Source organism: Phyllostomus discolor, chromosome 1 (genome assembly GCF_004126475.2).
Source record: "Phyllostomus discolor isolate MPI-MPIP mPhyDis1 chromosome 1, mPhyDis1.pri.v3, whole genome shotgun sequence".
NCBI classification, from domain to species: Eukaryota; Metazoa; Chordata; class Mammalia; order Chiroptera; family Phyllostomidae; genus Phyllostomus; species Phyllostomus discolor.
Genome location: NC_040903.2, coordinates 132992075 through 133007788, shown reverse-complemented (window position 1 = coordinate 133007788; position 15714 = coordinate 132992075). Strand labels below are relative to the sequence as shown.

The 15714-nt window shown below is 39.2% G+C and overlaps 1 protein-coding gene across 1 annotated transcript in view; it reads right to left on the bottom strand.

Moving 5' to 3' along the window:
* PPP2R3C (protein phosphatase 2 regulatory subunit B''gamma) overlaps window positions 1-15714 on the bottom strand; it is a 26609-nt gene extending 10895 nt beyond the window's left edge. The window contains exons 1-7 of the mRNA XM_028507003.2: window positions 15520-15714; window positions 15150-15342; window positions 10493-10620; window positions 9736-9840; window positions 9034-9146; window positions 8333-8430; window positions 7424-7494 (exon numbers count right to left, since the gene is read on the bottom strand). Of these exons, the coding sequence (XP_028362804.1) occupies window positions 7424-7494; window positions 8333-8430; window positions 9034-9146; window positions 9736-9840; window positions 10493-10620; window positions 15150-15207 (573 nt within the window). The 5' untranslated portion in view covers window positions 15208-15342; window positions 15520-15714. The remainder of the gene's footprint in view (window positions 1-7423; window positions 7495-8332; window positions 8431-9033; window positions 9147-9735; window positions 9841-10492; window positions 10621-15149; window positions 15343-15519) is intronic.

Sequence of the window (15714 nt, the reverse complement as noted above, 5' to 3'; positions counted from 1 at the left end):
GGCTCAAGGCAGTTAATATTTGCATCATAGTTTAAAATATACATTCCTTTTGATGACATCAATCTTAGCAAAGCTAGGTTCTTTGTGGTTGCTGTAATAAAGCAAGTGCCACAAGAAAATTAAGTGTGAAAGAGGAATTGAGGATGACTGTGCAACCTAATTCCCAGGGTGAGTCATCGTATAGTGCCTCCTAGGCATACACATTCCATGAAAATATACTTTTTAACTTAAGAGTATTATTTTTTCAAATGGCTAACAAAATAAATTTAATGAATACTTTCATTAAATTGGGCCTTGCTGGTTAATAAATGGAACTTAAGTATTTCTTTTGGCCTAGAAGCACTATTCAAAAACTATTGAGGGAACTTCCAGTCAAGATCACAGCTTAGGCAGACACTGTTCACCCCATCACACAACCACTTTAAAATTACAACTAAAATGTAGAACCACCATCACTCAAAACCATCAGAAATTCAGTTGAATGGAAGTGTGGCAATTATGGAATTAAACCACATCCGTGAAATGGTTGCAAAGGTTAACACCAGGGCCTGTGCAACCAGTAGACAGCTATAGACCTCGTCAAGAGCACCACCACCCCACCCCTGCACAGCTGATCCTTCATGGAATGTGGAGGTTGGTGGTCAGTGGTCACAGCCAATATTTGCAGCTGACTGACCTGGGTAAATCCCTTCCATTGATCTGCCAACAGCAACCAAGGCTCAACTACAAGAGGAGGGTGAACTCAGCACCCACAAAGGAAGCACACTGAGTACCCAGCTTGGGTGGTAGGGAGGTAGTGCCACTGGACCCTACAGGACACCTACTACATTAGGCCACACTACCAAGACATGGAGTCAAAACAGCTCTACCTAATTCACAGAAACAAACACAGGGAGAATGCCAAAATGAGGAGAAAAAGAAACATGGCTCAAATGAAAGAACAGATCAAAACTCCTGAAAAACAGCTAAATGAAATGGAGATGAACAATGTATCAGAGGTAGAGTTCAAAACACTGGTAATAAGGATGCTCAAAGGAACTCAGTGAGGACCTCAACAGCATAAAAAAGATCCAGTCAGAAATGAAGGATACACTAACTGAAATAAAGAACAATTTACAGGGAAACAACCATAGAGTGGATGAAGCCAAGATCCAAATCAATGATTTGGAACATAAGGAAGGAAAAAATAACCAATCAGAACAACCAGAAGAACAAAGAATAAAAAAAAAAATGAGGATAGTATAAGCAGCCTCTGGGACAGCTTCAAACATTCCAACATGTGAATTATAAGGGTGCCAGAACGAGAAGAGAAAGAGCAAGAAATTGGAAATCTATTTGAAGAAATAAAATAAAACTTCTCTTATCTGGTGAAGGAAATAGACATGCAAGTCCAGGAAGCACAGAGTCCCAAACAAGACAGATGCAAAGAGGCCCACTCCAAGAACCATCATAATTAAAATGACAAAGGATAAAGAACAGAGAATCTTAAAAGCAGCAAGACAAAAGAAGTTGCTTACCGAGACTTCCGGCAAGATGGAGGAATAGGTGGACGCACCATACCTCCTCGTACAACCAAGATTAGAAAACCAATAATTTACAACAATAATTTACTATCAGAATAACACCCAGAGCCAGCAGAGGATTTATCTGAATGGAAGTCGGGCAGCCAAGAAGTTGAAGTAGACGCGTTCATCCAGACTGGTAGGAGAAGACCAGCCGGGCGGGCGCGGGGCTGGCTCCGGTCGGCGGCGCGCGGAGGTCGGGGGAAGGTTTGGCGCGAAATCGGCGCAAAAGCCATCCGGCGCGCAAGAAGGCAGCGGCGATCACTGAGTACACAAGCTGCGGCTGGCAGACCCAGAGGGGTAGCGATTGTGGACCAGGGCAGAACTCGCGGCCCAGAAGCCCAGACAAGGGTCTGAGTCCAGGAGAACGGAACTACCGACATTGTTTTCTCCCGCCCTGCTCCGCTCACGCCCCGCCCCCACATATAACGTCACAATCTAGCGACTGGGGTGCCCAGCCCCGGTGAGCACCTAAGGCTCCGGCCTCCACCGTAACAAGAGCAACCAGACCGGAAAAAAAAAAAAAAAGGAGAGACAGGGGGAAAAAAAAAACCATGTTTTCAACAGAGCAGATCAGTCCCCCAGGACTCATCCTTTTGAGCGACCAAGAATTAGCCAATCTATCAGATGCGCAGTTCAAAACACTGGTGATCAGAAAGCTCACGGAACTGGTTGATTTTGGACGAAATTTAGATGAAAGAATGCAGACTACCATAAAACAGATGCAGGAAGACACGCGGAGGAGAGCCAATAGTGAAAGGAAGGAATATGAGTCTCAAAACAATACAGTGGACCAGAAGGAAGATAGAATCAACCAAGCAGGAAAGCATGATGAAATAAGAATTCAAAAAATTGAGGAAAAGATTAAGAGCATCCAGGGTACCTTTAAACGTTCCAATATCCGAATTATAGGGGTACCAGAATCGGAAGGGGAAAAGCAACAGATTGAGCATGTATTTGAACAAATAATAAAGGAGAACTTCCCCAATCTGGCAAAGGGAACAGTCTTCCAAGAAATCCAAGAAGCTCAGAGAGCCCCAAAGAAGTTGGATCCAAGAAGAAACACACCAAGGCACATCATAATTACATTAGCCAAGGTAAAAACGAAGGAGAGAATCCTAGAAGCAGCAAGACGTAAGGGGACGGTAACCTACAAAGGAGTTCCCATCAGACTGTCAGCTGATTTCTCCAAAGAGACCTTACAGGCAAGAAGGGGCTGGAAAGAAATATTCCAAGTCATGAAAGACAAGGACCTACATCCCAGATTGCTCTATCCAGCAAAGCTCTCATTTAGAATGGAAGGGCAGATAAAGTGCTTCTCAGATAAGGTCAAGTTAAAGGAGTTCATCATCACCAAGCCCTTATTTTATGAAATGCTAAAGGGACTTATCTAAGAAAAGAAGATAAAGAAAAGACATGTATAGTAAAAGGACAGCAAACTCACAAATATTAACAACCACACCTAAAGCAAAACCAAAAGAAACTAAGTAAACAATTAGAACAGGAACAGAACCACAGAAATGGAGGGTACATGGAGGGTTAGCAGCAGGGGGGTGGGAGGAGGAGAGAGGGGGGAAAAGGTACAGAGAATAAGTAGCATAGAATGTAGGTTGAAAATAGATAGGGGGAGGGCAAGAATAGTATGGGAAATGTAGAAGCTAAAGAACTCATAAGTATGACACATGGACATGAACTAAAGGGGGAAATGTGGGTGGGAGGGGGGTACAGGGTGGAGGGGAGAGAAGGGGTGAAATGGGACAACTGTAATAGCATAATCAATAAAATATATATATATAAAAAAAAAAAGAAGTTACTTACCTACAGGGGAGTTCCCATAAATAACAATGTCAGCTAATTTCTCAAAAGCAACTTTGCAGGCTAGAAGGGATTGGCAAGAAATATTCCAAGTAATGAAAAGCAGGGACCTACTACCAAGGTTGCTCTACTCAGCAAAGCTATCATTTAAAATTGAAGGGCAGATAAGAGCTTCCCAGACAAGAAAAAAGGATTTCATCATCACAAAACCATTATTATATGAAATGTTAGAGAGACTTATTTAAGAAAAAGAAGATCAAAACTATGAACAAAATGGTAAAAAAAAATACAAACCTATCAATAATTGAATCTAAAAAACAAACTAAGCAAACAAGAAAAACAGAGACAGAATCCTGGATACAGTGAGCATTTTGTTGGTTGCCAGATGGGAGGGCGGAAATGGGTGAAGAGGTAAGGGGATTAAGAAGTACAGATAGGTAGTTACAGAATAGCCATGGGGATGTAAAGTACAGTATAGGAAAGCAAGTAGCCAAAGAACTGTATGCATGACCCATGGATATGAACAATGGTGGGGGGATTGTCTGAGTGAATAGTGGGTGGAATGGGGAAAAGGGAGAAAAATCAGGACAATTGTAATAGCAGAGTTAATAGAATATAATTTTTTAAAAAGCCATTGAGGCAATAAGAGTACTGTGAAGTGAAAAAGTTTTAGAAACTGTGGCCTATTTTATATTCCTTCATTTAAAGCATTATCAAACTGTTTGAGTTTGTCAATCTGATACATGAAAAGTGGCATTTTAAATAGACCCTACTTGACATTTTTCTTATTATGTGAAGCTAAGATTTTTTTCTTGTGATGAAGAATCATTTGTATATTGCTTTCCTCAAAATACACTCCTTTGCCCAGTTTTGCTTTGGTTTAGGAGTCATTTTCTTCTGATGTCTAGGAGCTTTTTATACATTAAGGTAATTAATTGGCTATTTGTTTATGACTGAGTTTCAGGTATTCTTCTCAATTTGTTTTGTTAGCTTTGTTTATTATAGCCTACAGGTTTTATGTATTTATTTATATCTTTACTGAGTCTATGGATTTTTTAAAATTAAGTTGAATTTATTGTTGCTTATACTGACTTTTGTCATATTTAGAAAGGCTTTCCTATTCCAAGATTCTATATTTAAAACCTCTCAATTTTTATCCTTATTGTAATAATTTTGTTACTTTTGCTTTAGCTATTGTAAAGTATAATTTTTCTACTTCATCAGAGATACTTTATAATTTAAGTTGTCGAACAGATGGCATCTCAAACTTGGTGTGTCCGAAATGGGACTCTTACCGTCTCCAACCCTAATCCTCACCCATTTTTCCCTATTCTGACAGTCATGCAAAACAAAATTTGTAAACTCATCTTTGGTTCCTACTTTTCCTTCACTAAGGATCCTATTCCTTACCTCCAGTGTCTAATCCAGTAGCAAATTTTGGGGTGTGTGTGTGTGTGTGTGTGTATCCAGGATACATATTAAATTAATCCATTACTAGCTTTTTTCTACAGCCATCACACTGGTCTGGGTGCTACTGTCCCTCACCTGGACTATTGCAGTTGCCTGGCTATTCCTGTTCACTCTATCCTTACAACCTGTTCTCCACACAACACCCACAGCGATCTTTTCACAAGTAAATCATATTCTAACAGATTCAGCTTAAAACTTCTAAGGGCATCCCATTAGTGTCAAAATGAAAACCTAACTCCTTACCATGGTCCCAAAAGGCCCTGTACGTGGTCCTGGCCTACTTCTCCAGCTTCATCTCCTGTCACTCTAACTATATGGCTCATCTGCTCTGTTCACACTGACTCCCTCCTGTTCCTAGAACAGGCCAGCTTTAACTTTGCCTTGGGGGCACTGACCTTGCTGTCCCCGCTTTACTGCATTTTCATAATCCTTCACCACTGCTAAAATTCAATCAATCACTACTTCAAAGAAGCAGCCCTTTCATCTTATCTAAAATGGCCCCCCAACCTTAGTCATACTCTTTCCCAGTCTCTATTTTTCTCTGTAGAATGTGTCATTATTTGAAATTATCTTGCTTATAATTTACTGTCTGCTTCCCCAATCTGCTAGAAAAAAGTTCCATATGAGTGAGGCTTAGAATAGTACTTGGCACTAATTTTTTGGTAAATGCTTAAGATTTAGTAAGTGAATGAAAGTTTGCCTATGCTACTCAAATTACAGATGTTGGCTCTGGAAACCACTGTCTTAAGGAAGACACAAAGTCTGGTTTCACATAGCAAAATGCCCAGGGTAGAAGAAATATTCTTTTCTTTAAAAGAAGGAAAATTACTCCCCCTCACCTTTTTAAAAAATATTTATTTATTTTTTAAAGAGAGGGGAAGAAGTGAGGGAGAGAAATGTAGATGTGCAAGAGAAATCCATTGGTTGCCTCTTGCACACCCCTAACTGGGGACCTAACCTGCAACTCAGGCATATGCCCTGACTGGGAATTGAACTGGCAAACTTTCTGTTTGCTGGATGACGCCCAACCCATGGAGTCACACCAGTCAGGGCGAAAATTACTCTCTTTTAAACACAACTAGAGATATTGGTGCTTTCCTCTCCCCTCCCTTTATTCCTTTTTCAATTTTTGTTTCCATTCATGGAAAGAGGCAAGAAAAAAAGGAAGTATGCCTTGTAACCAACTAACTGCTGACAAGATTTCTCAGAGCTACTCCAATATGTGATCTGAGTAAGTATCAACAGGTGGCTAATATGTCTTTCTTGCTATAGAGAAACAGATATAAGCAAGAACCTTTTATTGTCAAGTTGATCTGAACCTTAAAGTTCAAGAATTGTACTGTGTCCCTAGAAAGTTTTTCTCAAATCCTCATCCAAGGACATGCTTATTGATTTTAGAGAGAGGAGAATGGAGTGGGTGAGGGAGAGAAATATCAACGAGAGAGAAACATCCACTGGTTGCCTCTCACACTTGCCCTGACAGGGGAATGAGCCTGCAACCTAGCCATGGGACCTGACTGGGAATGGAACCCATGACCTTTCAGTTTACCGGATGATGCTCCAGCTGACTAAGCCATACCAACCAGGGCTGTTCATTAATTTTAGAGAAAGGAGAATGGAGGGAGAGAGAGGAGAGAAACATCAATGTGAGAGAGAAACATCAATCAGTTGCCTCTTGTACATGCCCCAACCTGGCACCTAACCCACAACCTAGGCATGTGTCCTGACTGGAAATAGAACCCACGACCCTCTATTTTCCTGGACAATGATCCAACCAACTGAGCGACACTGGCCAGGGCCCTAGAAAGGTTTTTAAGTGTTAATGTTCAGTATGATCTAACATTCTCTCTACATAAATGTGGATAAAACAGACTGTAACAAATTATAACAGGAGACAAACTATAACAGGGAATGTTTTTAAATCTTCTATATGAATATTTATTGAAGTGATTAATTAACTTGGTTCATATTTATGCTTAATCCCCTTACCCTTTTCCTGGCAACACTAAAAAGCACTCTATATTTGGGGGGGGGAAAGCCTGAGCTGAAAAGAAGAATGTCTATATAATTTAGATACCTACACTTACAGGAAGCATAGCCATTTGTATCATGAGATTATGATTCTCTGTTGATAACCTGGCCTTATACATTAATACCTAATAGAAAATAAACAGCCTCTTGATAACTGATGTTATAACCCAAACCCATAGGCAGGGAAACAGTCACATTCTTTTTCTCTTTTATATTTCCTAAAAGAGGAAACCTTCCTGGCTCTTACATTTTAAAACAGTCACACAATGACAACACTCATGAATAACCAAAAATTCTCCAATGTTTCTTCAATGATTTTAATCCTATTAAAGCACTACATTCTTCTTATTTTCTCCTGTAAAAGGCTTTTACAGGAATTTTTGTGGTCAATATATATTTTAAAAGTTTTTCAGTAACACATTATTTGTACAAACAAACAAAGGCAGAGAAACAACAAAAAAAATCATGTGTAATTCCAACACCCAGTGATAACTACTGTTAACATTTTGATGTCTATAATAATAATTAAAGTAGATTATACTTACAGATTCCCGAAGATATCCTTGTCCTGCTACATCATATAAACTGAGTCCTATTCTTGTCTGATGAAGCCAAACTGAGAATAAACAAGAAAATAAGACGTATTAAGAGCTATCCCTTTGGCATATATATGGACGAAGGGAGGTAAAGAACTAGATTAAAGGGACAAGCTAGTAACTCTATGATCATCTTTATTCTCACACATATTACTTATTTGTTAACCCCCAAATTGTATGAAACAAAACATACCATACAATTAATGGCAAATATCAACAATTCTACCATGCCTAAAATGACAATAAAGTTGATGTCCTTGAGGATATTGTTCTTATTAAACTTGGTGTTCCACCAAATAGGGACAGTGAGTGTAATGTTGTTTTCAACAAGCTGCTTTTATTCTACTGAGGTTAATTACTGCAACCAAACATTAGTTGAAGATGGTACACATAGGACTTCACAGGTCATTACAGAACTTACAGGAATCATAACAGCTCCTAGTTAGTAAAAACTCCTTGAATCTGATGCTATAGTTGTGAGTTTGAAACTATCAGACATCTTAACCCATAAGATAGTGGTAAGATAAAATGGCCAGTGAATTAAAATTATTTCAAAACACCATACATTAAAAGTCTTCGTTCAGCTTTTGATATATCTAGTTAGCTAGTAATTTTAGGGTATGTGAAGTTTTTGTTTCTTTTCTAAAATGGTGAAATCAAATTTATGGTAGAAAAATCTCAGCTCTAATAAGTTCCAAGAGAAAATCATAATAGGGAAAAAAATATTGGTCAAAAGATGAGAACCTTTACTATTTAAAGTTACGAAGAGATGTTTCAAATGGAAGGGATACTATAAAAACATAGATCAAAAACCCACTTGATTCCCAGATAGAAGGACCACAATGAAAATGAAAGCACCTTTTCTCATGACATAATTAAAGAACTGCATGATGGAAATTCTTCCATAAGAATCTGTATGAAGGAGTTTAGCAAAGACTTTTGCTGTGAAAAATTGCCTAAAGAAAGGAAATACAGATTAAAATCTGTCAACATAACATAAAAATGACTTCTATATGAATTAGCAAACAACAGCATAAATTCAAACAAGTAAAAACCAAAGTGGTGAAAAAAATCAGAACTACAGTTCAAAAATATTGTCATATGTCTTTGCATCCTATTGTCTTAAGAACAAAGGCCTGTAGTGTTATAAATCATACTTTTTAATAACTTTGTACCAATGTAACTTTCTTTTCTAATTTTGTTAAACTTCATTAACTGAAAATTGACGCAAATTGTCATACTACTGACTTAAATTTTCATTAACATTTATTTGAGGCATCTAAAATGCTTAATGTAGCCCTAACTGGTATGGCTTGGTTGGCCATTGTCCCTCAAAGCAAAAGGCTGCAGGTTCTATTCCCAGTCAGGGCACATGCCTGGGTTGTGGGTTTGGTGCCCAGTTGGAGGTGTATACAGGAGGCAACCAATCAATGTATCTCTCACACATTGATGTTTCTCACCCTCTTTTTCTCCCTTCCTTCCCCTCTCTCTAACAAAAGTAAATTAAATGTTAAAATGCTTAATGTAACATATTCCTTTATTAAGCACATTATTCTTACTTGCACTTTGGTCCAGCTTTTTCACCAACCTTCAGAAAATTTTCATAATTAATCATTGCTTCCTCTCCAATCATGGGTGGTGTCTGGTGCTTGTCCAGCAAAAACCATAAGTTCTTAGAAAAAATGCAGCATTTAAGATGTTACAATTAATAGAACAAAATTTAAAAATGTAGTCAAATATGTAATTTACATTACAATTATCGTCTGATAGCAGAGTTAATATTAAGATGAATCTCATCCCCTATTATCCTTTTGATTAATAACATCATAAAAAATAGACATATATGGTATCTCTTTAATCTATACATATATTTATACTTATTTGTATATATATACTATTATACCTACTTTACAGATGAAAACTGAAGCACAGAAATGTTAAGTCCATTGCCCAAGATCACAGAGCAAGGCTGGGATTTGGACCCCTGCAGTTTGACCTTACAGTAGTGAGTTGAGTGGTTCTCAACTTTGGCTTCCCTTTGGAATCACCTAGGGACTTTAAAAAACAAAACTATCCTAGGAGACGGGCCCACGCAAGCTCTGCAGCTGATTCTGCTGGGAACCATCTCTCAAGAGCTGGTGCTTTCACCCACTGTGCAGGCACCTCTCCGTTAAGACGCCCTGACATCCTGTATGACTAGGTATTGGTAGTACAAACAAGAAATGGCCAACATCCCAAGCAAGCTTTTAGTCCATCCTTACCTGTAATTCTTCATTATCTAAGAGTTCTCTGCTCTTCCTCTGCAGAAAGACCGCTCTGGATTCCTCTCTTAATTTCTGTAATAAGACTTCATCTTCAGCTGGTAGCTAAAAATACATTGTTGAGTTAATTTCTACATTTAAATTCTAGTCTACTGGATTAAGTATTAAGTAAAATGTATTTAGGCTCATAAAATAACTGTGTATTCTGCTGCCTCAAATTACTTTTTGTACCTCAATTTTGCTTCAAGTCATCATCCCTTTAAAAAGTTCATTTAATAAGAGATCCACAGAGATCAGTGACCAAAAGACCTGACCCCCTGCCCAGAACAGCTAATAGCGTATGTAGCCCAAGTTCACTTTGTGTTCTTAGAGCACTGCTTCCACTGTAACCTTAGACTAATATGGAATTAAACTAGGACTATATGAAGATCAACAGGGGTTTAAACCCAGCCCTGCTCTGTGAAGGTTATATCTTATATTTATATATTTCTTTCATTCTAGTGCATCTTATTATTTTGGAGCTGATAAAATCCTGAGTTTTCATATAAATTGGCATAAGAACCGAAAGTTCCCTTTCTTTTTGAGTTATAGGCTTTTCTCTCTAATTTTTATTAGTAGTGGTGGTTATTCTATTGCATTATGTTTTCAGGCTTTTTATTAGATATAAACTTCAATTTATTTGTAAAATATTCTTCTCATTAAAAAAATCACATTTTATTTATAAACTCTGCAAGACATTTGCTTATATACCACTTACCCTATAATAAAACCGGGGAATGGTCTTATAGAATTCATTTGTGTTTCTTCTACCTCCTTTCCATTCTGAATAGTATTTGGTAAATAAATCCATTTCTTCATCTTTTAATTCTTGTTCACTTTTTTTTTCTGTTAACAAAATAGATTAAGGGGGAAAAAGCACTTTTATTTATTTATTTTTTATTATATTTTATTGATTATGCTATTGTAGTTATTCCAATTTTTCACCGTTTGCCCACCTCTACCTGGTATCCCCCATTCCCTCAAGCAATGCTCCCTTCTTACTTCGCGTCCATATAAGTTCTCTGGCTACTCCATTTCTTATACTGTTCTTAACACCTCCATCTATTCTGTACCTACCAATTTGTACTTCTTAATCCCTGAACCTGGGAAAAAGCACTTTTAAAATCAAACAATACTTGTCTCAGGTCAGCTATTTACTACAATCTAATCATAGCCTTTAAAAAACCTTTATAGTTGTGCTTAGACACTAAACATTTATATTAACTTTCTTGAAATACCAAGAATCACTACCATACACTGAAAGAGCCTCCCCTACATGTTCAAACACTCTCAGCTGGCCCTCCACTTTTTTTTTTTCCATTGATTTTAGGGAGAGGGAGGAAGGGAAAGAGAGAGGGAGGGAGGGAGGGAGGGAGAGAGGGAGGGAGGGAGGGAGGGAGGGAGAGAGAGAAACTTCTGTGTGTTTTCCCACTTACCGATGCATTCATTGGTTCTTATCTGTGCCCTGACCAGAGACTTAACCTATTGAACCTGCAACCTTGGCTTATTGGGACAATGCTCTAACCAACTGAGCTACCCATCTAGGGCCCACTTTTTTTTTTTTTTTTAATCACTGTACTCTTCTCTTCTTCAAGTCACTGCCTTTCTTATAGATATCTGGCATGCTCTTAATTCATTCAGGCCAATCTATTTACTAAACACCTACTACATACTGAACACTGTACTAGACATTGGTGCTACAGTGGTGAGAAAACAGGCACAGCCCTTGACCTCATGGAATCTCAGCCTCATAATCACTGTGCCTCTACCTAATGCAAAACCCTTTCATCTGAAGGTCACGTATCTGGACACTACCACCCTCCAATCCACCCACTGCAGGCATGTGGCTGTGTCATTTGGCCCATTCCTCCACACTTGATTATGGACCATGACAACTGGTACGCAGCATTCCTTACTTCAAAGTCCTGCAATCATCAAGGAAGAACAGACTTTTATGTGGGTGACCATAACCCCTTACCTCTGAAGGCTTTCAACTCTACTGTGTCACCCAGTTCCATGGCAAGACCATAGGTCTTACCTGCTCCTCTTCTAAAATCTTAAACTCTAATATATTCTTAGATCATTTTTCTCTTCTGGTTATTCAAAACCTCACTGCCATAATACCTCCACTTCAGCCTCACTGAGATCTTCAATTAATCGTCTATTTTCTCAAAGGTTTATTTTCCTTTTCCTGGTCTCATTTCCTTCTCAACATGCCTGTAGTTAGTTCTTCCCCTAAACTCCTATTATGCCTGCATTTCTGCCATATGTGTCATGTTAAAAATTTTTACCCTGGGACCAATCTTATAATCTATCTTTTTCTTTATCATGGTTTAATACCATGGGAGAAACTGCGAAATTTTGGCCCCACAAATTTATTTCATGGTTACTAATTAACAAGTCAGCTTTTCAAAACACCAGTACATATTTTATTTGCCCTTGATGTTCTTTGGCTTATTCCACTTGGTTAGTGACTGCTCCGAATTGTCACTAAATTCCTCAAACCTCCTCTGTGTTCACTCTCAATAGATGACAATCTCTCCCAGTTCATCAAAAGCAGAGTACTGGGCATGGATACCCATAAACATGCAAATGAAGTAGGAAAGCAGGAAGGTATCAAATCTGTAGTTACTTTCTTCTGTCAGTTTCAGGAAGAGAGGTATCCCTCCCGCTCAGTATCTTCAATTTCATCTCTACTGGCTTTTCTTTAACTTACAAATATACAGAGGTCTCACCCATCACCCCCCAAAACTCCTTCCTTTCTATTGCCACACATAACTCCTTCCTTTTTCGTTCACTTTTTCAAGTGAGACTCTATGTTGACCATCTCTGCTTTCTTACCTCTCATCCCCTCTTTATGAAATTCTGCTTCTACTCTTACCACTCACCCTATGGGAACTGTTCTTGCCAGGGCAACCAGTGACCTAGCTGCTTGTTTTATTTTATTAATTTTTAAATTAATTTTATTGGGGTGACATTAGTCAAGAAGATCATATTGGTTTCAAGTGTACATTTCTGTGCTACATGATCTGTATATTATTACATTGTGTACCCACCACCCAAAGTCAAATCATCTTCCGTCCCCATATATTTGGCCCCCTTTACCCTTTAGTATTCCCTATCCCCTTGCTTAGTTTAATGGACGCACCCATCTTTGGTTTCTGTTAAATTTGATACCATTGATGATTCTGACATTTTCTCAGCTTTTGTGAGGCCACACTCTGTTGATTCTATTTTCTGACCTTTTCTTCTTTTCTGTTAATCGTCTTCCTCTATCATTTCAACTTTTATAGTTTACTTTCTAAGTCCCAAACCTGTATTACTTCAATGTTAAGTTGTTGGGGAGAAGAAGAAGAAAACACAAAGACTAAGATGGGATGACTGGTGAGGCAGGAGAAAAACTAAGAGTATATCTCTCAGAAACCAAGAAAAAGAAGTATGTATAAGAGGAGAGCTATAAGGGGAACAGAGAAATGAGGCAGAGCTGGATGTGGAAGTTAAGACAAGAATCTCTTTAAGAGTTTCTTTAAGATGGGAGAAATATCACCATGTTCATATGCTCATGGGAATGACTGAGAAAGAAAAATTGATGATGCATGAGAGAGGGGACATATCCTTGAGTAGGCAAAAATGGGATCCACCACATAGGAGGATCTAGCACACCAGTGAAAGAAACAACCTTAAATAGAAGTTGTACAAACCTATATGATTTACTTATCATCTCTTCCAGCACTGAAGTGTAAGTTCTACAAGAACAAGGATTTCTGTGGTTGTTTTTTTTTTTTTTTACTGCTGTAGCCTGGAAGAGTACTTGGTACATAACAGACATGCAATGAAGTTGGTTTTAAGGGTGAAGGGAAGGAGAAAGCACAAATATAGATAGCTTTTTCAAGATGTTTTCCTATAAAGGGTGCAGAGAAATACAGCTAAAGCTGGAGGGGCATATGACATCCAATGATTTTTTTTTAAAGATTTTATTTATTTATTTTTAGGGAGGTAAGGGGGGGATTGAGAGAGAGAGAGAGAGATTGAGAGAGAGAGAGAGAGAGAGAGAGAGGGAGAGAAACATCAATGTGCGGTTGCTGGTGGTTATGGCCTGCAACCCAGGAATGTACCCTGGCTGGGAATCGAACCTGGGACACTTTGGTTCCCAGCCCGCGCTCAATCCACTGAGCTATGCCAGCCAGGGCAATGATTTTTTTTTTTTTAAGATAGGGGATATTACAGCATGTTTGTTAGAGCTGATGGAAATGATCCAGTAGAATAAGGAAAGTTTGAGGATAATAATGAGAAAGGATAAGGCCAGAGTGAAGTCAGTGAATAAAAGAAAGGGGACACAATCTAGTGTTGAAATGGAAGGACTGTCTCGAAAAGGAGCATAGGCAGTCCCCCATTTTTTAAAAAAAGATTATTTATTTATTTATTTATTTTTAGAGAGAGAGGAAGGGAGGGAGAAAGAGAGGGAGAGAAGCATCAATGTGTGATTGCCTCTCACCTGCGCTACACTGGGGACCTGGCCCGCAACCCAAGCATGCTCCCTGGCTGGGAATCAAACCAGCAACCATTTGGTTTGTAGCCTGGCACTCAATCCACGGAGCCACACCAGCCAAGGCCAGTTCCCTGTTTTTAACTATGGAGTTAAGGGACTGATAGAAATGGTAAATGGGAACAGGTGAAGTTCTTCGATTGCTTCTCCTTTCTCAAATGTCTATGTATATAAGTTCATCACCTAAAGGTAAGCAGTAGGTAGGCTACATTGGAAGGTTGGAGGTTTGGGAGATAAGAACTGCTTTAGAGTGCAGGAGAGTGAATGTGTAGGGAAACACAGAAGTGTAAATGAATGACTGAAACACCTACTTTAGATTAAGGAACATGAATTAGAAGTGAGACAATGCGCTATGTTCCGTTTTTTTCCAGCCATTTTCAGCTGCCCTGGTGAAGGTGAAAAACAGTGAAGATAGTTTTAACCAGGCTGGTTAACAAGCAAGTGTGAAGGAGGGGGAAAGGACAAAGAAAAATGGATTATGCAATCTGAAATGGATAAGGAGGGAAATGAAAAATGATAGTAAAAAGGTGGTAGTATCAACGGATTCTAGATTGTGGTAGGATCCAAGAATTGTTGGAGCCAGGGTTCTCATTCCTCACAAGTCTTAGGTTAAAACTGTGTGCTTCTCATTCTCGCAAATCCTTTCCCAGGGAACTATGGGTCATACTTCTCTGGATCTCTAAACCACATTCCTTCCACTCGGCCCGCGTCAGGCGAGTTTTTACAGAACCGGAAAGCGCGACTCCGAGTTGCTGCTCCACCCATTCTGTCCCCACCACTAGGAGTTTAGGGCCGGGCTATCTCAGCGGGCGGCCCCTCCCAAACTCACTGTTTGGAACGTTGTTGGACGTCGCGATCCGCCGGCGAAGAACTTCTTTCCAGTCCATGAATGACTCCAGCGAAGCAGCCCTGGCATATGCTCACCACTAAACCCGCCACTAGCTCAGAAGTCAAACACCACCTAACCTCAGAAAGACTGGGAAGGCTGCTCAACCGCCATCTTGGACACTGGCGGAAGCCGGCTAGGGAAGCAAAAAAACGATTAATGTAGTTGCTGCTAATGTAGTCACTGCGTAGAATATGGAAATCACACTAACAGCCGGGGAAGCAGATGTGAAAGAGATGGAAAATGGTATCCTTAAGGCAGCTTCCCAATTTTACAATGGAGATTTTAAAAGGCAGGATAAGGGAGTCCTTACTTTTATTTCATCTTGGGCCTTTGACGCGTGGGCACCAGTGACTCAGGAATCCTTTGACATTTCTTTGCGAATATCTGCAGGCCCTAAAGATTCCCCTGAAAGTAACAGACACGTTCAATACTGCCTGTCAGCACTGTCTGCCATTCAAGCCTTCAAAATCGTCTTTCTCTCGCCGCCGAGCTTTTATCCAGGTCA